General features: G+C 47.0%; 10 protein-coding genes across 10 annotated transcripts; 3 read left to right on the forward strand and 7 right to left on the reverse strand.

The window, feature by feature from the left end:
• Nucleotides 1-895: 895 nt before the first annotated feature.
• I302_101239 (uncharacterized protein) lies at nt 896-1,735 on the reverse strand (the record flags this gene model as incomplete). The annotated part of the gene is made up of 1 exon (XM_019191242.1): nt 896-1,735. The coding sequence occupies one exon, from the start codon at nt 1,733-1,735 to the stop codon at nt 896-898; it is 840 nt and encodes a 279-aa protein (XP_019047990.1).
• Nucleotides 1,736-2,190: 455 nt separating this feature from the next.
• Nucleotides 2,191-3,429, forward strand: I302_101240 (uncharacterized protein; the record flags this gene model as incomplete). Its single annotated transcript, XM_019191243.1, has 2 exons — nt 2,191-2,340; nt 2,518-3,429. The coding sequence occupies 2 exons, from the start codon at nt 2,191-2,193 to the stop codon at nt 3,427-3,429; spliced, it is 1,062 nt and encodes a 353-aa protein (XP_019047991.1).
• A 416-nt stretch (nt 3,430-3,845) lies between these two features.
• Nucleotides 3,846-6,394, reverse strand: I302_101241 (uncharacterized protein; the record flags this gene model as incomplete). Its single annotated transcript, XM_019191244.1, has 2 exons — nt 3,846-4,340; nt 4,463-6,394. 2 exons carry the CDS (start codon nt 6,392-6,394, stop codon nt 3,846-3,848), a joined length of 2,427 nt encoding a protein of 808 aa, XP_019047992.1.
• A 676-nt stretch (nt 6,395-7,070) lies between these two features.
• I302_101242 (uncharacterized protein) lies at nt 7,071-8,760 on the reverse strand (the record flags this gene model as incomplete). Its single annotated transcript, XM_019191245.1, has 3 exons — nt 7,071-7,629; nt 7,833-8,073; nt 8,217-8,760. The coding sequence occupies 3 exons, from the start codon at nt 8,758-8,760 to the stop codon at nt 7,071-7,073; spliced, it is 1,344 nt and encodes a 447-aa protein (XP_019047993.1).
• A 1,043-nt stretch (nt 8,761-9,803) lies between these two features.
• Nucleotides 9,804-13,109, reverse strand: I302_101243 (uncharacterized protein; the record flags this gene model as incomplete). Its single annotated transcript, XM_065869255.1, has 13 exons — nt 9,804-10,154; nt 10,225-10,355; nt 10,428-10,682; nt 10,750-10,835; nt 10,905-11,552; nt 11,617-11,726; nt 11,783-11,901; nt 11,966-12,154; nt 12,219-12,357; nt 12,417-12,551; nt 12,719-12,868; nt 12,941-12,971; nt 13,039-13,109. 13 exons carry the CDS (start codon nt 13,107-13,109, stop codon nt 9,804-9,806), a joined length of 2,415 nt encoding a protein of 804 aa, XP_065725327.1.
• A 465-nt stretch (nt 13,110-13,574) lies between these two features.
• On the forward strand, nt 13,575-14,941 carry I302_101244 (sorting nexin-3; the record flags this gene model as incomplete). The annotated part of the gene is made up of 5 exons (XM_019191247.1): nt 13,575-13,605; nt 13,686-13,958; nt 14,108-14,310; nt 14,521-14,646; nt 14,780-14,941. 5 exons carry the CDS (start codon nt 13,575-13,577, stop codon nt 14,939-14,941), a joined length of 795 nt encoding a protein of 264 aa, XP_019047995.1.
• A 331-nt stretch (nt 14,942-15,272) lies between these two features.
• Nucleotides 15,273-16,221, reverse strand: I302_101245 (uncharacterized protein; the record flags this gene model as incomplete). Its single annotated transcript, XM_019191248.2, has 4 exons — nt 15,273-15,584; nt 15,724-15,789; nt 15,986-16,042; nt 16,159-16,221. 4 exons carry the CDS (start codon nt 16,219-16,221, stop codon nt 15,273-15,275), a joined length of 498 nt encoding a protein of 165 aa, XP_019047996.2.
• A 476-nt stretch (nt 16,222-16,697) lies between these two features.
• On the forward strand, nt 16,698-18,156 carry I302_101246 (uncharacterized protein; the record flags this gene model as incomplete). Its single annotated transcript, XM_019191249.1, has 8 exons — nt 16,698-16,881; nt 16,953-16,975; nt 17,078-17,299; nt 17,434-17,482; nt 17,573-17,654; nt 17,731-17,852; nt 17,922-18,002; nt 18,092-18,156. 8 exons carry the CDS (start codon nt 16,698-16,700, stop codon nt 18,154-18,156), a joined length of 828 nt encoding a protein of 275 aa, XP_019047997.1.
• A 141-nt stretch (nt 18,157-18,297) lies between these two features.
• Nucleotides 18,298-19,258, reverse strand: I302_101247 (uncharacterized protein; the record flags this gene model as incomplete). Its single annotated transcript, XM_019191250.1, has 6 exons — nt 18,298-18,426; nt 18,522-18,612; nt 18,678-18,709; nt 18,773-18,898; nt 18,951-19,076; nt 19,148-19,258. The coding sequence occupies 6 exons, from the start codon at nt 19,256-19,258 to the stop codon at nt 18,298-18,300; spliced, it is 615 nt and encodes a 204-aa protein (XP_019047998.1).
• Nucleotides 19,259-19,899: 641 nt separating this feature from the next.
• On the reverse strand, nt 19,900-20,752 carry I302_101248 (uncharacterized protein; the record flags this gene model as incomplete). Its single annotated transcript, XM_019191251.1, has 4 exons — nt 19,900-20,207; nt 20,282-20,497; nt 20,572-20,619; nt 20,707-20,752. 4 exons carry the CDS (start codon nt 20,750-20,752, stop codon nt 19,900-19,902), a joined length of 618 nt encoding a protein of 205 aa, XP_019047999.1.
• Nucleotides 20,753-21,274: the final 522 nt, after the last annotated feature.

The following is a 21,274-nucleotide window of genomic DNA, read 5'->3' on the forward strand; positions in this document are numbered from 1 at the left end:
CCAAGTTAAACTAAATTTCTTTGTTTTGACCCGACCCGTATCATACCATTCAGTATAATTCCAAGATGAACTCCCCTGATCAAGATATCGACGAACAACCAGACATGAAATCTGCGCATGAGTCTGACTCTCCCATGAAGATCAATGGAAGCATGTCCAATGGAACTCCTCCCAGCGGCGCAAAGCCTTTCTTACCATTAGATGTTTTGATAGGTTTCTGTGAGTGTGAGAAAGCTATGGACTAGCCTCAGTCGGTCGTTGACATGACTCATTGCCATTCTTTCATCTCAATAGGCTTCGTGATATGGACTCTGGCAATTACGCAGATTCTGATCGTGCACACCTCGATTGGCTACAGGTACGTGATCTGTTTGCTACCCATCGAGTCGACAGATGATGACTGCGATACGGCGATACGGCTTCGCAGAACCGAGTCAGATATTGCGATCGCAGTTTTCAAAACCATCTTTCTCTTAATGTCCATTATCTCCATTTGGCTGCTACTCAAACCCTATCTCGGTCTCGCAAAATCACACAACTCCCTCGACACCGGGACATATTTGTGTATAGCTCTTATGCAAACGGGATTATCTTTGGTGCTCATACATGGATTGATCCTTTTCGCAGGAGTGAGTCAATCCTGGTCCCAGATGTCGTATCTCATAAAAGTATCAGAGCTGATGGCGAGTCTCATACACCCTCTGTACTTTGTCAACGCTCCTTTTGCCCACATCAACACAGGTTCGAGTGTGGTACTAGACCGCGGTGATCAATATTCAAGGCTGATTCGAGATGAGAAGAACATGACATCTATGCAGCTGTGAAATGCATACTGTACAAAGGATACATGGATATCGAACACATAATCATACAAGTACATTGCCATCACCACTAATCAGACAACTTCAAAATTGGTAGCCGCGATGATCCAAACATCCCCTCTGATCTGATTCTCAACTACACCTGAACCTGAAAGATGATCGAACGCAAAAGACTGATCGTCCACCCACCCCAGCCCGTGCTCCATCACACAATCCCTCAACCCGACGTTAATCCTGTCCTCACCCCACCCTGTCTGACCTCTCACTTCTCGCTTGTTTAGCCGCCCACCCGTAGTTGCCGCTATGGACAATAAGATCGACTGATCCATGTTCAGCTCGGAGGGGACTGATCGGATGTACTTTGTCGATTGGATGGTATGGACGGTGTATCCCGATTTGAGGGGTTCGAGGATCTTGAGGCATCGTAGGATATCTTGTTCTGTCACATCACCCTCATTGGTCTTGCCCTTCACATCGGTGATTGAAGATCTGTCCTTACCACCACTCCGTAGTCTCTCAACCCTCCTGATCACCTCATCCAACCTTATCAGCCCCCCGTTCTGTCCCCTGGACGAAACACACACATCGACAAGTTGCACACAAAGCTCGTACTCGAATTCACTTATACCCAACATCCCCCATACCCCTCCTGAGCCAGAGGATCTACTTGATCCGACGAGCGGGTCGATGCCCAGACTGGAACACATCTTCTGGAACTGATGTCTGAATGCTGGATCATCTTTGATATCTTTCTTGTGCTTCATGGAGAATTCAATTAACAGCTCTCTAAATGATTCGAGGGATGATTGTAGGGAGGTGATCTGTGAGGTGGATATGGAGGATGAGAGGGTCGAGTAGGAGCTCGTGTATATGGATTGGCGCGAGAGGGCGGAGAGACCTGGGCCTTTACGCATCGTTGAGTGCTCGGCGTTAAACGGCTGTGGGCCGTGTTGGAGGGTATGGTGAGAGAATACGTTGAGCCTCGGTCCTCAAGCGAAGTGGACGGAAAATCTTGCGTGATACCGCTTTTCTATGCTTCGTTACTATGCTTGATAAGTTAGGATGTATCAACCAATACTTTAAACAATAAGATAGTGCTCGACGTTATCTCAACTCGTCTCGTCGTCATCACCAATCTTGAAATCACGTGACTCGTGCTTTACGATGATCATCATCAATTCGGTCCGAGGTTAAATTCTACATTGGATATCTGATCAAACCTCAAAGATCCCATCTTGACGTCTAGCTATACCCACTGAAGAGAGGAACAGGACGAACCAGCGAACCAGCGAACCAGCGAGCCAGCGAATAATCTCATCGACATCAAATCACCCTTTGTCGAGCGAATCACAAAAGGGATATCGGAAGGATGTTCGCGGTCACATCCACGCGATCTGCTATACGATCATGGAGGAAATCACCTGTACGGTTTTTGAAAGGGGCATATTCAGACAGAACAGGAGGGGACGAGCAGGACCCTTCGATCTTGTTGAGAGAGGTGATGAGGAATGTAGCGCAGGTGGGTGGTTTCTCTTCCCGCTGCATCATACATACATCCAGATTTATACGAGCTGGAACAAAGGTTTGTCTATCACGAGTCGCCAAAGAATGATATTTTCAATGTATACAATCGTCCACATTGTGTCGTTGACTTGCGAATACTGCAATGCTGACTCTCTGTTGTCCCACAATCTAGCCAGTAGCAATAGCCGTAACCTGTGTTCCCCCCAACTCGCCCCTTCACGGTAAAGCGAAATACCACGGAGCGACTCTAACCTCCTTCACCTCTTTGACCCTATACCCTCATCCGCTCGTAGCGTTTTCGTTGAGATTGCCTTCGAGAATGGCAGATTGTCTGAGACCGTATAGGACGCATGGGGATCACCAGCAGCGGCAGAGCTCACCATCATCATCATCGACCGACTCGTCAGCTTCACTTCAACAAGAACGTATAATGAACGGGTCCCTGGAAAATACCCATCTACCTTCACCGAGAAACGGTATAACCCTTCCTCCGAAAAGCGAATTACCATGGCCATTATCCAAACTACCTATGCCCGAGCAACCCCCCCAATGGGCCAAGAGCCTCTTCGCGCAGATACCCAATCCGTTGATGGACGATACCAGTCCGAATCCACTTACTCCTACTCTCTCCTCACCTCTACCTCAAAATGCACATTACTCATCTGCACCATCATCTACAAGACAGACCACACCCCCACCACCAAAAACCATCCTCACCTCCCACCCAACCCCACTGACCATCTCCCTCCTATCCAAATCCAACGAACGCATCGCCGACTCCCTCTCTCTCCCAAGGACAGACCATTCCTCCATCTTCGCCCTGGAAGATACGTGGACAACTCACACCTCGCACCCACCCTCTCTGAAGGGGAGTATAGGATCGTTGCAATGTGAGATCGTAGGCAGTGTGCTACTTAAAGATCTTTGTGGGTCTGCTATATCCCCCGAAACGGGAGCAAGAGGGGAAGGGAGTGAGTTGTTCATTTGTAGGGTCATTGGTGTCGAGATGTCAGAAGAGGAGGGGCTGGAACCTTTGTTACATTGGAGGAGGAAATATGTGGGTATAAAAGATGATGCAGAATGAGTTATGAATACAGGAAATAGGGAAGGGATTCTCGCCGGACAAACAGTACAGAAAAATGCCAGTACAAGGGTATGTGGATGGGCGGGATTGAATAGTCCACCGAAGACGGACCAGTTTGTTGTACCAAATAAATGCATACACACAAATAATCAGATTTATCCCAAATCCCAATTCATACATATCTACAAACAGCGTGTACAATATGACGTCTCAAGTGGCATCAGGTTTTCACACCCATCTCTCAGTTCAATCGCAGATCTTACCCCATTTATCATCGTGAATCGTTTCGTGAAAAGGATGTTTGTTCGTGAATGTCGTCTTTTTCGTATCATACAAAGCCCTATTATAATCATTATCTCCTATCCCTTATCCTATCTGAATCCGTGAAACACCCTCCCTTTCCTACCGGTCCCACATCACACCCTGACTTTCGTCCCCTTCTCAATCCCCCAGAACAACCACGCACACGTAACAAGCAACAATCCCCCGACTTTCCACCCCACCTCATTCGCCACATTATCCCAATCCCACTTCCTACCCCACCTGAACGCTTCCCACATACTCAGTCCCTCGGGTATCTCAGGCGGTCCTATCGACATTTTCCTGAGATTCGGTGTGATATCCCCCCCTCCATCTTCGGAGGTGTGGTTGGCAGATGAAGGCGGAGGGACGACATTGGACGTGACCCACATTTGGACTGTCCTGGACCAACCGGTGGTGACTCCAATGACAACCCAACATAATAACAGTCTCTCGACACCAAGGAACCACAGGGTGAGGTAGGTCGCGGGCCAACAGAGGCATTGGAGGGATACTAGGCGTGTAATTGTCGATGGGAGGGAGTAGTACGATCGCCATCTGTGGGTTAGGCCGGTTGTAAGGGAGAAACAGAAGTGGGCGGTGCATATTGCCTAGCAACGTCAAAAGAAATTAGTATAGGATAGTGAACAAAAAGTCATTCTTGCTTATAGCGGAGTGATCGATCATAGAGATGAACGACGGATAGAAGTACTAAGAGACAACAAAAACTCACCCAGGCAATACAAATCCCCACATCACCCCTATCAACCCTCCTCCACTCGCCCACCTGCCCCTCTCCCCCCGCCACCAATCTCTCCAGCGCTTCTCGAGTCAGATCCACACCCCATGGCCAGACGTCCACCCAAAGCCCTGCCGTAATTAACGCTTGAGACAGAACGCAGATCCCCCAAAGGGATGGGACAATAGCCAAGAGACGTAGAGGGAGTAACGTGGAATTCTGAAAGATCTTCTCGAGTTTGTCTAATACCCTTTTTGATCCTTTTCTCTCGTGGTCGATAGAAGCCGAACGTTGATTCAAACTCTCTTTACGATCCACATCTATATCTGTCTCCGTTCCAACCGTATCCCCATCCCCATCTCCATCTCCATAGTTCAGCGTCAAGCCCAGTCCAGTACTCGTACTACTCGCACTAGTCGTGGGCGAATATCCCAAACTCCCCCTTTTATCCATTAAGAACCTATTTCGTAATCCGCCCGAAGAGGAGGACTTGAATTTCGTCCGTTTGGGCGAGAATGTGATTGACCCAGAACCCGATCCAGACGAGGGCGAATGAGAATTATTAGAATAATCATCATCTGCGTCTGATGAGGAATTCCCTTTATCTAATGGTATAGATATGGGCAAAGCGGTACTACCAATATTCCTGCGATCATCTTCATCCTCCGACGAAGAGTACAGATTCGGTCTGGAAGGTGTGATGGGCGACATGATGGGGAAGAAGGACGAGGCGCTCCTGGGCGAGGTGGACGGTGATTTTCTGGCGAGGGAGGAAAGGGACTGAGAAGAGTGGGATCGTGAATGAGTAGGTGAGGCGGGTAACCAATTTTCTTTTGCGAGTATTTCAGAGGAGGGTGGTCTGGAAGTGGTTGATGGGGGAGTTTTCGTTCGATGGGTGGAGGGTCGTCTTTTGATCTCTCCGTTCCCATTTGCATTTGGACCTCCGTCGTTGTGTTCCACACTAGAAGAGTGCGTAGGCAATTGAGGTACCGGCTGTTTACCCCTCAAATTCTCAGTCCACCCTTCTACCCTCTTCGACCTCAAGGCCGTCAGATCAGGTTGACTCAGGCTACCTTTACTCCTCGTTGGTCCCCCACCCATAGGTCGGACGGTAGCATCTGAATCTATACCTGAGTCTTCCCCATTGCCATTGCCATTATACCTTGTTTTACTAGTAGGGGGTATTTGCCTGGCTTTGTATCTGGCAAATTGCGCTGTCGTAGGATTGTAGGCTGGTCTGTTACCTGCACTTATGCCAGGAGCAGAAGGGTGGGAAGGATGGGAAGGTTGAGAAGGTGGGGGTTGGGGTTGGGATTGACGTGAGGGTCCTGCTTGCTGTTGCTGTTGCTGTTGCTGCTGTTGCTGGACTTGCCAAGGCATCTGGGGAACTTGAGCTTGTTGAAGATATGACGAGGGAGATTGAGAATGTACATGGTGTGAGGATGGGAATGAATATGCATGGACTTGAGGTTGAGGGTGAGTTTGAGATTTACCATAAGAAGTTGAAGGTGAGGGTATAGGTATAGCCGTGGGAGGACCCACTATTCCCAACCCTTGTCCATTGTGCTGCTGTTGCTGGGGTACGTTATATCTAGCCTGGCCCTGAGGGTGAATCTGGTCCAGCTGTAACCCATGGATATTCGAGATAGGAGTCAAACCCTGTATACTGATTCGTCCATTCGGAGAAACAGGTGCGGATTTGGTATATCCATTTCTGGGTGAGTTGCCATTTCCATTGATGCTGGTAGAAGTATTTACGGTGTATGATCTAGATCTGGGGGAAGTGGTGTAGGATGAGCTGGAAGATGGTGTCGAGGAGGGTGAATGTCGTTTGACGGGAGAGGTGGATGTGCCATTTGATGAACGGGGGGGTGAAGGTAGTTGATGTAATAGGTTTTTAGGAGAAGGTGAGCTTGTCAGTGACATTGACATTGCATCACCGACATGTGAGATGCGCTTTCTGTCGAACGTCGAGGTGAGGTCGATGCGAGAGTAAGATATAGACAGGTAAGCGAGCTGAAGATGTATTGTACAGTAAGGTCAGCAAGAGAGTGAAAGATTAAGAAGTGAGAGGAGAGGTGACACTCTGAAACTTGACCATACTAGTACTATGCGAACGAACGTTATCAATCCCCTCTTTTTAATTAGAGTAGCGGTTACATTAATTTACCATTTACCATTTACCATTTACCATTTACCGACGAAACACGTGGTAATATCATAGGATCGATTTCATGGTACTATTGTACTACACCCTTACTTCATTGGACTTGCAGACCTGCGATTATCTAAATACTGCTATAGAATGCATGCGTGCATGACATGAGGGATCACATTCGAGTCTGTGTCGAATCACATGGGGATAGGGATATACATCCACAATGACTACCTTGTATACTGTATCAAATGAGAATGGTATTTTACCTTTTACTAACATTCTACAAAACAAAACAATCTAATGACCAACGAAGGAACGAATCTTGAGCAGAAATGAATTACAACCGTTACTTTGGAAAAACCCCATAGATCTAGTATATTTCCCACCTTGACTAAGCTCATCTCATATCCACGTTCTCCAATGTCCATCGTCCATTCCCGTACACTACACCTCCTCACTCAACAACCCTCCTCTCAAACCCGACTCCCTCATCTCCCTGTCCTGTTCCTCCTGCTCCCTCTGAGCCTTCCTTATAGTCTTCTTAGTCAAATAAGTCAAATAGAAGAACAAAACAACACACAGGAAAATCCCAATCCACGTGGAATACATCTTGATATCTTCTCTACCATCATCATCATACCCCTCGTGTGATCCGGGGTGATGGTGGTGTATCTTCTCATGCGAGGGCCAGCGATCATCTTCTCCATCTTCATCGAAATCTGGGTAAGGTGGTCGGAGTGGATGGGGATGATCGTGATCGTGGACATGTCCATAAGCTTCCGAGAGATTATGTATCCCCGCTCCTATCCATGTGTGTAATACCAATTTACACAGACTTAGGGCGGTACATGCTGTGTATGTTCGTAGTGACAGCGAAGGCGACGAGGCGAGTATCACGTTGAGTAGGTTGTAGGGGTATGGGGCGATTCGAATTAACAGAAGTAGGTGAGGGTGAGAGGACAGAAGGGATAGGAGTGTTGAGGATGTGGGGGAGCATGATAGACTGTAAGCAGAGCAGGGAATTAGCGAATGACCTCTGATAAGAATCTCGTTGTCCGCTATCATCCCTCGTCCCAGCCAGCCACAGGACATAGTCTGGTAGGCTTCACTTAATGAGTTCCATTTCCCTGTTCGAGCCTCCCTCTCATTATAGTACCATCTCTTCCCACACAGACACCTGTCAAGAAGCAGAACAAGACAACTCACCACCTCCCAATCACATCCCTCAATTTCCACCTACTAACCGCAAAAACCAGCACCGCACCCACTAGACTCGCCGCATAACTAATCACGAACCCCGTCCAGACCCCAAACGTATATCCGGAAAGTACGATCAATGTTGAGTAAAGAGGGATGGGCGGGATGGTAGTGATGAAGATTAGGACGAAAAATATGAGGTGGCCGTAGTATCCCTGGGATGAGAGGTATTGCGATAGCGAGTCGAGGGCTGGTAGGACATCAATATCGTTTCCTTACGATTGACAGACAGATCAGAGTATCATCCCATCCGATTTGAATATCCAATCTCTCATTCATACATCCAAGGAACACGACCAAGGCCAAGAACAACTCAACGAAAACCAGACTCACCAACAAACAGTTCCCTCCTATAACACCCCAACACCCCCAAAACCAACAAGGTAGTAACCACCCAACCCAATATCATAGACTTCCCCACACCCCCTTCACCCCTGAGCGAACAGACCGACCTGGACTTATCCCACATTTCGTTGAGACTCAGACTGACCGACCTGTGCCGTCCACCCCTCGTGTGGGCGTGCGGGTGCGGGTGGGTCGCATAGACATAGTATTCGTCGGGTGGTGAATCGAGATTATTATACGAATAGGGGGAAGGTTCGTTGACTGGGGGGTAGGAGGCGGAAGATTCCTTGGAAGGGAGGTCATCACGCTGTTGAGAAGAAGAGGAAGAGGGAGGTCGAGTAGAGTAGGATGTGGTGGAATGGTTGAATGTTGGTCTTTTCTGATGTTGGGTTACTCTCGAAGGTCCACTCTCAATTTCTATGTCGTGCGAACCAAGAGAGGAATTTTGGTCGTGGGTTTGGTCGGACATCAGTGGGATGGAGAGGGAGAGGGACGAGTGTTTGTCGTCTGTGAATGATTTGGAGGATGGCATGTTGAGTGTAGATAGTCGTAGGGTTATGGTTGCCGAGACGATGTGATGATGTATCACAGGTTGACAAGTGGTTGATCGAGCTTGTCTTTTTGTTTGTTGGCTTCACTACTCGATGATCCATTCACCACCAGCAGCCAAATGGTTGATTTTCTGCTTCAGATCAAGTCAAGATATTACGCTGATCGATCCATCTATATGACTTTGTTGCTGTTGCCAGTTACCAGTTACCAGTCCAATCCAAGAATAGCTTGACCAGACGCTCGTTTCTGATTTCGCAGTTCCAAGCCAACCTGACCTGCGCTTTCGATCCTTTATGTGTTCATGTGTTTCCTATCCCAGTACCCTTTGACCAGGTTCCGATGGTGTATGAGCCAAGATATCGAGGTGGTGATGTGAGTTTGACGATATCTAGGATGGATCTCTTCTAATTCGATGCTATCTAGAAGAGTACCAGTTGAAGTGATCGATAGATACGATGAACAAAGAGATCACTCGTTGGGTGTGGTAAGGTGTGGTGAGTTGTGTATGATTATCCTTGGTTATTATTGTTGACACTGCTGTTGTATCATGACGAGTGTAGTAGTGTATGATCCTATGCTTCTATTCCATCTATGACTGTATGAATATCAAAGTGACTATACTACGAGTACTACTACTATCATTGCTACTACTACTGCGCATCAGATATCATCTTATAGTAGGAGCAGTGAGCAGTGCCAAGAACACATCCTTTAACTGCGCAGCTTCAACTCAACTATAGTGTATGTCTCACAATTCCAGACTCACTCACTCACTCACTCACCTCTCCCGGAGTGTTCGGCCCAGTTTGACCCAGTTTACCCTGAATCTCGATTCTCGTCATAAACGTGATTTCGTGATTTCGTGATTTCGTGATTTTGTGATTTTCGTGTTGGTTTATAAACTGACTTTACTGTTGTATACATGTACATGTACAGTCGTAGTATCAAAATGAAAGAGAGACAACGGTATCAAACCAGAATCTTCTTCTTCTTCTATTCAACTACCGACGATCCCCCGATCTACTAAACCCTCTCATAAACATACAGATAAGCTTTCCCCCTCATATCCTCCCCACCCCCCTCCGGGGCTTTTACGACTTTCTCATCATTAAACAACACCCAATCGTCCTCGTTCCCTCCGTCAGCAGAGGGATTCCTAATGGTAGTGACATAATGTCCAGAATGAACTGAAGGTCCTTTATGAGATATGAAAGCTTTTAATCTATATTTGGCAGGTAACGAGCTAGATCCTCCTACGTCTTTTGCCGAGTTGGAGGTAGTAGCATCGTTGCCTGAAGAACTCGGTGCTGAATCTTCGCCTGGATCACCTGGGTTGGAGAATAACCATTCGATGGCTCTTTCGGGGTTACCGTCCTACCACAACCATCATGGTCAGTCGACTTGCGCTGCGATGAAGTTTTGGGTGGCGTGCGCGATGACTCACCGACTCCCTCAGTGCTTTTCTAGCTTGGTTGGCCGTAAATCCCATATCACTAATCATGGCGATCTGCTCTGCTGATGGCTCGTTAGAAGCTGCTTGAGACGGTGCTTGAAGCTGGATGGGCGAATCGATATCTACGATACATAAAACCGTTAGCTGGCTGAGTACTCATTGGGCGCTATTCAGCTAAAGTGAATCAGACCCACCTGGGTCTTCCATATGTTCGAACAACCATCCCATAGCCACCTCCGCATCTGAATTACCAGTAGCCAATAAAGCCTTCTGACATCGAACAGTCGGGAAACCCATGGCTTCAAGCTGTGACATGGCAGTAGCGTTAAATTCGGGCAAGGAAGGTGCACCAGTCGTGGATTTGACGGTCATTTCTTCTTCGCCTGGCTGTAGTCCTTTTGAGAGGAGTGAGTCGAGCGTGAGATCATCAGGTACTTTCACAGGGATTTCTAAAAAATGTTCATGCATTGTCAGCTGATGTGTAGTAAAGTACCGTCACGAAGAAGCTGGACATACCAAGCTTCGTTGGTACCCAATTGACCAACTGGAACTTCTTCATATGCAATACCAGCAACTCGGGGAAAGTCTTGAACTTGGTTGACCTAGCCGCAAATGAAAATCAAGTCAGCTTCCAAACAGGGGTTCCATCGGTTGCACCAGACTTAGCTCACTTGATAGCCGTTCTCTTCTCACCACACGTCTCACAATCATATCCTTCTATCGTCTCTTCCCCGCACAAAGCCGATATACAGTTCTCCAGATCAACTTCCTTCCAAAGCTTTTTGCCTTCCTCGTCTACCCCTACCTCGACCGCTTCAACAGGTAAACTCGCCAGATCGACAGGTTCGACCTGCAATCCCACCCTCTTACATCCCGTACACTGCAATCTCTGCTCCATACCAAACTTCGTTATTCTCGTAGGCTCATTATCCTCCACTCTACCTTGAGACTTAGCTTCTCCTCGTAACTTCGTGAGTAAGTGTTGTAAGAATTCTTCTGAATCCTGTTGTCGCATCGTGGAGAATTCTTCATGGCCTTTACCGATCAATGCCTTGAATTGACTGGGTTTGATACCTTCTTGGAATTTGGGTGGTTCAGAGGTACTATCAAAGTCCGTAGTGGATGGAGGTGGAGCCTCAGCTCGGTGAGAGTATCGACCAGATAACAACCCGTCACCGAGTTTGAGCATCTGACATTCAAGACACTCGGCAGGAGGTTTCTGGCATGTCTGGAAATGTGTTTGGGCGATCTCGGAGGTATATCGAGATCGATAGGCTGGAAGTGAGAAGACGGTCTGGAGTACAGATGCCATGTAACAACTAGATAATATATTAGATGAACGTCATGACATACTTTACCACCGTCATGGGAGGAGTAGCTTACCTATTGCCCAAATTCTTCAACCCAGTCAGACCCTGTCCAAATACCGGTTCTAGCTCTTTCCCATCATCTCCGGTCATCGAGAAGTCGAATTTCAGATTGTGTTCAAGTTGCTATGAAGTCACTATCAGCAAAGTTCGCACGCGTGCCAATTATGTCATCGGCTCACCAGTTCGGTCATTGACTTCTCCGTCTTTGTCTGTCCCAGCACCTCGATACCAAACGCTTGTAGGTGTCTAGGTAAGTCCGGATCCACCTTGGCATCGTCACAAGCATAACAGTAGATATCTGCATTGACGGTCAGCATCAGCTGTTGGAGATATCTTGGACAAAAGGGGACAAGCTGACATACCTCCTGTACCTTCCGGAGTGATCGTACCCATCTTCACCCCCAACATATGCCCAGTCTCCCTGAAATGTGCCAAAGCATGTCCATTACCGCCTGCACCGCCAAATTGCTGCCTCCCGCAATTGGCCAATCCACATGTAAGACATAGCCAGAGATTGGAAGTGAGGTCGCAGGAAGAGCATTGTGACGGTACTATACAGTTAAGAAAGATATAGTGAGCCGAAGGAGAGAACGCTAATTCTGACAATCAGCTTACCATGACCTATGTTTATGATTGGCTCTTGCTCCAATGTCAAGGTATGTTCACAAGGTAATATCTCTTCTTCCCATGCTTCGACTTCTGATCGTTGGGCTGAGGAGAGGGCCTCTTTTATACCTTCTAGCACGGCTTTGACCTGTATGGAACACGTCAGTCTCTACCATACTCGGTTTCATATGGCGAATATAAGCTCACTTTGGGATCATCATAATGGATAGCCCGTCCTACGGGTGAACAACTAAAACATAACAAGGTGTACGATACGTCATAGATTTCCTCATCTTTCGGTCCAGATATCGCAAGCTTCTTCATAGGTGGCTCGGTAGAGTCCTATACAGAGGTATAAGCATCAAATGCCAGATCATTATACGATCTTATCCCACTTCTTTCCCTCATCCACTTTGCCACCGCCCACTCTCACCACGTTTGCCCCTATCACACCAACATCACTCAACGCCACTCCCCACTTCACTAAGCACTAATGAAGAGGCACTTACCCTCATTTTCACCTCTTTCCTCGATCGCTTAATCACCACACCCAACTTATGTCCCGTCTTCTCTGCGTGCAGATACGCATGTCTCCTTCCTTCTCCGAAACACCCTCCGTTGAAGCACTGTAGGCAGACCAGTACGCCTTCGGGGTCGTCCTGAGAGTTGAATGGACATAAAGATATAAGCTGAGTGCCCAAAGGTGCATCGTGAAGCTTGAGCTTACTTACCTGTCCGTCAAAGCACAGAGTGCACTCCTCCCTGCGTGAAATGATGAATAAGTGAGCCATTCAACCCTACTTGGGATGATGGGGGGAGGCGAGCTCACCTGTGTACCTGCTGATTTGATGTTGGAGCTTTGAGCCTGTTTGCGATGCTCTTGATATGTGGGCACTCCATTTTGTCCATGTGCTTCGTTGTGGTGAGACTATGTAGAGAACAGGAGGAGCAAGGAAGAAGGATGAGCAATGTTGAACGTTGAAATACTGGAGTGAGTGGTGGTGATGATGATGATGTTCATGCTCTAGCACGGGTCTCCACCTCCACTTCGAGATGGGATGGGTGGTGTAACATAACACGTGGTGAACAGGTGGCGAGTATATCCACGTCATTGGGTGTTATCAATCGGTCTCAGCCGGCACTATCATGTCATGTCTTGTCAGTGGTCATAGCACGACCAAAGAGAGTGAGTGAGTGTAATCCTTCACATTTCCCTCCTTCATCCTTGCTGCTTTATGCTTTGTGCTTTGTCAAATCATATCATATCAGACGATCACTTGAACATCACCAGAATACATCCTCAACTCATTCATCCCCACTCTCTCTCTTCCTATCATACACCATCAAGTGGATAGATAGACCAAGATGAGTCAATCACAGCCATACGATTCAAACCGTACGTCCACCCTCCCAATTCTCTTTCTTGGCGCATCTCTTCCCATGGCCCAACTGATCCATCCCACCAAATATTCATAGCATACTATCAATCCCCTGCTCAGCAGAACCCGTATCAATCCCCACAACAATCGAACTACCAGCAATCACCATCATCTCATCAAGCCTTCCAATCGCCTTATCAATCCCAAAACCAGGGATACAACAACTCCCCTCAACAGGGTTATTTAAATTACCAACAACAGCAGCAAACTCCTCAGCAGGGGTATCAAAGTCCACCGCAACAGCAACAGGGGTACTTTAACCAGCCTGGAGGAGGAGCAGGGTATGGACAGCAACCTCAGAGTCCGCCTGGTGAGTGTGTACGCTGCGAAGTGGTCTTCCACAGAGTGATCTCCTTTGATCGCCCTACATTCTACTCTCCGAGCATACCATAAACCCGTAAACCCCTCGCTCTCATCTCCGTAATAACACTCTCAACTGACCTATGTCCGATGGTATAGTCGAAGTGACCCACTCCCCCTTCGTCCGAACCGACTCCTCCGCCCGACTGACATTCTCAGAGATGGCACGTATGGCAGGTAGACCCCAAACGTTCGACGAGATGTATGCTGTTCCGGAAAGTTTCCTCGAAATTGAAATTAGGAATCCTATGACTCACGGGATCGGGAGGAAGATGTACACGGATTATGAGATTGTTTGTATGGTGAGTTTGGCTCTTTATTCTTGAGTACAGATCGGTGTGGTGGAAGGTATCAGGCTAGGGTTGGCATTGGGACTTTGGAAATGGCATGATTCCATTCTTTGCCGAACATCTAGTACTTTGTCAGGACCTTACTGTGACAGGCGAACAACCCTCATGAGACACTAGCTAGATAAAATACACACTGACATGTCTGTGACACTTCACCCGCAGACCAACATCCCAGCTTTCAAACTCCGTCATTCGGTCGTACGTAGACGATACTCCGATTTCGAAGCTTTCAGAGATATTCTAGAAAGGGAAAGTACGAGGGTGAATATCCCCCCCTTACCTGGAAAAGTGAGTAAGGCTCTTAAGTGTCCATCAGTACCACACATCTCATCGTGGAAACATATCAAAGCACCAGAAATTAAAATCCTTCTCTGTGTATCTGCCGGGGCTGACATATCTCCTTTTTGTACCTTGTACCTAGGTATTCACCAACCGATTCACCGACGAAATCATCGAACAGCGACGAGAGGGATTGCAGCGATTCCTCGAGATCGTCGCTGGACATCCGCTCTTGCAGACTGGAAGTAAAGTCCTGTGTGCGTTTTTACAGGATCCTTCGTGGGAGAAGTCCCAGTGGGTGTAAGCCAAGCTAGAAGAGATCGATGGATTGTAGAGAAGGAAGAGGCGACTCTAAGCGGGATGTATGTAGAGATACAAGCAGAATTACATCATTGTACCCGATGAGGATGAGCGAGTCATCTTGTGGAATGATGGTTGAGTGTGTTTTTGAGTGTTTCTAATACTATCAGTCATACTATGGACAAGAGATATTACATTACATAGAATGTGAATGAAATGTACATATTGTATCCTTGCACCGTAAATCACAGAATACGATATTCTCCTCACATGATGGATCCCATATTAATATCACCAGATCTACAAGGCCTATCTACGATTTCCCCTCCAGATCACTAAGCCCTCTCAATCTTACTCTTCAACTCACTAACACTGACAGCCCCGGCATCCTCATCATAATCGTCCCACCTATCTTCATTCTCCTTATGCAGCTCATCCCAATCAATCTCAAAACTTGTGTCCGTCTCTTCACCTTTAGCCAGCCATCTACCTCTGAAGTGGAATTCTGTAAATTCAAGACCTCGGCAATCTAGGGATATGAGGGGTTCGAATGCAGAAGTAGAGGAGGAATAGGGGATGGGGGAGGTGGATTTGGATTTGGATTTGGGGGATGGGTTGGAGGGCGCGAATGAAGCGGAATGTTCTTTCTGCGAATCATCAGATTGAAAGATCAACTTCCATTGTATTTCTGAAGGATCAAGCTTTTCGTCGGCAGTATGATGATGAGTTGTGGTGATTGTCGAAAATGTGATGTGAAGGAACGACGGTCATCTTGTCATCACTCACCTTACAATTCCCACATCGCCATACGAAATGTGCTGATCCCTTCGATCCCGATATCTCATGTTCTTCCTACCCGACCGAGAAAGGCATATATATCAGCAGCATTTCACAAACAGAGATCATCGTCTTCCGCTCGTCCACCATCATCACTCCCCACTCACCCCCACCCATTCCATCGTCGGACTGACATCGTCCTAGACCTCTCTTACCCTTTGATTACGGTCTTAGAATCTTCATGTATTTGACAGGTAGATTTGATACTCACCTTCTGATTGAAGCTCACAGTCTTAGGATGCACCTCCCTACACGAAGAACACTGAACCTATGTTGGGTAAGCGAGAGAGCAAGATATCAGCAGCCGCAATACCACAAAGCAGCAAGGGATGTAGGACTGTTCCCACTCTCTCTTGCTACACCAAATCGATAGCGGTCACTCACAGTGAAGAAATACTCGTAATCCTCATCAGCAGGCACAAGTTCCTTGACACCCTCCAACTCCATCGAAATGTAGACGCAAAGTTTCTGGAAACGGGCAAGGTCAGGTATCAGCTTGGTGAGGTAATCATTTGACCGTAAGGAACAGCTGACTGACCACCATGTTTTGGAACTCGAGCAGCTGTTCCTTTCTGATTTGACTTGAGAGCGGGAGAGATTGTAGAGAACGAAGAAGAAAGCGAAAGCCAAGTGAGATTTCATATTTGAGCTTGATTGCTGATTGCAGTCAATTGAGTGGTGCCCCACTCCCCTCTCCTCTAACCTGCGCTTGGACCGCTTGGTGAGTTGTTTAGACCGGCGGTCATCATAGCGTATAAGCAAACGTCGTCTTCGTTGTTTTCTTGGCTTTTGACTGTTGAATGTTGACGAATAACACAATAACAGAATATATAAAGTACATCGTCAGCCTCATCTTTCTTGTAAGCCAAGTACAGCTACCCCTCCCTACGCATCCTCACCTGCTATTCGAAATAAACTCCGCCATGTCATCCCCTATGGACATCCCACCAGATTTAATCGGTCAATCAGGTTTATACAACTCTCCTGATCCGTTACTACGTAGGTTGCGTCTCGAACAGCCGGATGGGAAGTCTATCAATAATGTATCAAAGTACTTCAAGGACAAGGAAGTGCTTGTGCTCTATGCAGGATCGGAATATGGGGAGAGTAAGTGTTGACTACCTCACCACAAGTCATGGCCCGCGTATCAGTACTGATACACCATTGACACCAATTAGACAACATCAGAGGATTCCACAGAGTATGTCTTCCAATTGCTACTATTCGTTGCCCCTCAATCTAAAATGCCCACGAGCAGATATGGCATCTCCGCAATGCAGCTAATGTCGCTTTGATGCGTTAGGACCTCACAACCTTTTCTCAGAAATACAAATCCGCCTCCGTCCTATACATCTCCACCGACGTCCTCCCCCGCCAAGCAGAGAACGTCTTACAGGGTAAACCATGGCTACGTCTGACATTCTTTGATAATTCCGATTTCGCACCGGTTGGTGAACCTGATGAGAAGGATTGGTCGGTGGGGTTGGAGGAGGTTAAGAGGGGGGAGGATTTCTTACAGGCTGGGGTGGGTCTCACTGCTTTTCTTCGGGATGCGATACATATGAATTCTGCAACGCTTGAGGACTAGTTCATGTCCATGGCGTTCCAGGAAAGATACGAAGGGAGAATTTTGGCTGATATAGCTTGAATTCTGATTAGGAGGTCGAAATGGGTGAGGAAAAGATACAGTTTGGACAAGAAGAGAATGGTAAGTTGAGATCCCTCATTCACACTGACCTCGCATCGCCTTTGCAGCATTGAGAATTACCTATTTACTTCTCATATTGATGTTTCGCAGAGAACGACTACGTCCGACCGTTATCGCGTGCAGGACTGACAGTCTTGATGAACGTATTCTCCACTCCCAGTATAGCGATATAGTGAGTGACCCGTCCAAACTGATCAAACCGCGAGGACGAATCCTTACCTGTTGCAATTTCAATCTTCCTTCCTTAGCCACATACCGACCCATTCGTTCCTAGCTAAGAATGTCAACATGTCGTCCTTCAAGCCTGAAAATGTGGAGAGGAATTATCAAATTTGGAAAGGTGGTGAGAGCACTTCGGTGAAGATATCGGGTAAGTACTGGTACAATATATCCCAGTCACTCAACGTGTACATGCTGATGGTATCTCTTGCGTTCGCAGATATAATAGATAAGATGAAATGGACCCTGTTGTTACTGCTGATAGCTATAGGATATCACCTAGCAGTCAGACTTGGTGGCGGTGAGATCGATTTTTACTGTTCAACAGTGTCTCAATCCACAAACGATTTCAACAACTATTTGGGACTAACCAAATGTTTCCAACTACAGAACAATACAACTTCATACCAAAAGTCATGAACGGTATCAACGGGCGATTGAACGGGAAGATATGATATACATTGACATTCGATCATGAACCTATGCATCGGTCATAGCATATAGTACCGCGACCTGAGCATAGATCGATGTTGATAGAAATTCAAACAAACCCCAACATCGGGACCACAAGATAAGGCATCGAACAGACGACTCGATCAAGGGATTATCGCTACATGCGGATATCGGTCAGCTTTGATCGTCCGACCTGGACGTACCAATCCCTCTACTTCTTGCATGAGTCGATTGATCTCCGCCTGAGCCTTTTTAAGACCATTCGATCGTTCCTACGTATACACTCCACGAAATTAGTAGCAATACCGAACACTGAGTGCAGATCCTGAAAGAGGTATGTATGGATATGATAGATCCACGAACTCACCTCATACCTCTTTTCCCAACTATCCACCTCAATCTCAAGGGTCGATACCTTCCTCTCCATTTGCTCAGCTTTCACACTGTCCAATCTGGCTCTGTCACGGTATGACCCATGATTATTCAGCATATCATATCATTCAATGACAGGTACGATACTCACTGGCCCAGAGCTTCTTTCAATTTCTTTTCGCTCTTCTCGTTCTCGCTCGAGTCAGCTCAACCAGAACCAGAACCAGCTGTAGGATGATGACTCACCTCTTCCAGCTCAAGTACAAGTCGCTCGTTCTCTGCTTCGCAAGTCTCAGTATCTTCAGACTCCGATCCTGAATGTGCGTTCTGCATTTTGGAGACTTGCAGCTCATTCTCCAGCTTGACGATTTGCTATGAGTAGGTTGCAGAATCGTCAGTAAAGGATCGCGACGATGGGACTCACATCTTGAAGCTCGGCTCGAAGGCGTTCGTTCTCTGCTTTGTAGGCCTGAGCCGCTTCCAGCTCGGATATCAAGCGTTGGTTCTCTGCCTTGCAAGATTGGAGGTCACCTTGTAAGTTGGTGATTTGCTATGTTAGGTCGAGGATTTCAGTACAAATGCAGGCTAGATTGATGAGGAGTGGATTGGGACCTGACTTACTTGTTTGAGTCGGTCCTGCGCAACGATATCATCCGAACTCAGTGGAATCAGCTCCAGTCTAGCGCATGCAATATCGATAGAGGACTGTCGGGGAGAAAGCAGACTCACCATGTTGCTGCTTAATGAATGTGATATTAGTATCAGGAGGCCGTGCAAATGTTGCAAGTGAATTGACCCAGGCCATAGGAATTGGGGATGGCAAGGTCGAGTCATACCCCAACATAGTTATATAACGATCATACTTGATGCTGATGAGCTTGCCACGATTTCTTCGGGTTCTATGGCGATGCATTACATGTATTGTTCGGGTGCCTGTGTGAACTGATGGGTACGATCAGTGCACCGTACGAGACATGTGTTCCAGAGGGAGAAGGCATCAACGATCACAAATTGTATGGATTGATGGTGGGACTAAGGTATTATAGCGAGGCATCTGGCTATTGCCACTGTGCTCAGGACGACAAACTGCACTGCACTCTGCGGTGTACCATCGGCTCAAAAGGCGACACAGTAGATACATGATCTGTTGAAACTTGCCATCCTCTCAGCTTCAAACACGATGATCGACATCGTAAGTTCCAAGACGAGTGCATAGACCGAGACATGGCATTCCATTCGCAAAACATACCAGGATACGAGGGGTAATCACCTCATTTACAATAATTCTCATCGTTCCCTGTATAACATTTTGGTTCACACCCTCTTCCAATTCCTATCTGCTCTATCTAGCGATACATATCCTCGCGCCTATCTCATAATCTAGAATCTTGAACAGTACTCGTAGCATCAGAACTCAAATATTCACCCGTATCAATCTCAAAAGACGCATGACTATCCGATAATCCCCCATCTCCATTCGTCTCCTCTTCCAGCTCGGTATCGGAAAATTCGGAAAGATCACTCTCCTCCTCTGGTACGCTGGAACCGTTCTCCCCGATCTCCTTTTTGGACCGAGCTAGAGAGGCTCGGACTGCCCAATGATCGCTGATGTTGTATTGAGAGCTTGAGGCAGACGATTGAGAAACGATCGAGCTCGATCTTGTCATTGCTGGACGGGTATCTGTGGATACATATTCAACCAACGTCATCTGCCATACCACATCATCGTGGGGTACCAAGTTGTAATTCACTTACTGCTACGTGAGACATCCGGTTGACCAGTCCCAGCAGAGAGAAAACTTCCATATCTTGAGGAACTGGCTGACGCCTTTTTGTCGCAATCACGGTACACTGAATTAGCATTATTGAGCGTTTCGATCGTTTGTTTTGCGCTTGGTCCGTTACTCTTGCCGCTAGCCTGGGGATAGAAATTCGAATAATGGTTGCCCGTTCTACTACCTGTACCGCTGCCTGCATAGGAACGGATGTAAATGATGGCCTTTGATCATATGGGTAGACAACGCAATCTGGTCCACTTAACTTACCTCCACAAGTCCATGAGCTTGAACTACCCCGTCGGAACCCCGAGCCGACTATGATAACCATATCAAACGTTGATCAGTCAAGTTCACTATGTCACTCCATCGTTTGAGCGTGGGTTACTAAAAATGAAGTCTTACCTGAAGAACCAAAGCGGGCAGAGAATCTGCCACCGATAGTCGCCATGCTTATATCCCTCTACGTGTTTCGCGTCTCTGTCAAATGATCCTCCACTAGGTCTGTTGAGAGGACGGCTCCGTAAATTAGCTAGGGACCCAGATCGTATGTTCGTGCAAGTCGTCTGGCGTAGATGTTGTTTCTTGTTTCTTCACCTGTCAATTTGAGCTACGATATTTTGGTCTAACGTTGATTTTGTTTTTTGGTTTTTGTTGTTAGGTAGATAGAGAACCACAAACATTTAATGAATGACCTGGAAACATGAAATAGATTACAACGTAACTTATGACTCGACACTCTTCAGCTATTCTGATAACTGATACCAGCTCGACTAGTCCCACCGAGCGGATATCATCTGTGCAGACCAACAAGGACTTGTCCTCGGTCGGCATGTGTTATCCAAACCATACCGCCTGTCCTATCCTTTCATGTTGATCCTTCATACCTGCATTCATCAACAATCCTTTATCACCCAGTCAACTCAAAGCGCGTTTAGACCTCATCACCTGTCTTCATCGTTTCATACTATTT

This window comes from Kwoniella bestiolae, chromosome 1 (genome assembly GCF_000512585.2).
Source record: "Kwoniella bestiolae CBS 10118 chromosome 1, complete sequence".
Lineage (NCBI taxonomy): Eukaryota > Fungi > Basidiomycota > Tremellomycetes > Tremellales > Cryptococcaceae > Kwoniella > Kwoniella bestiolae.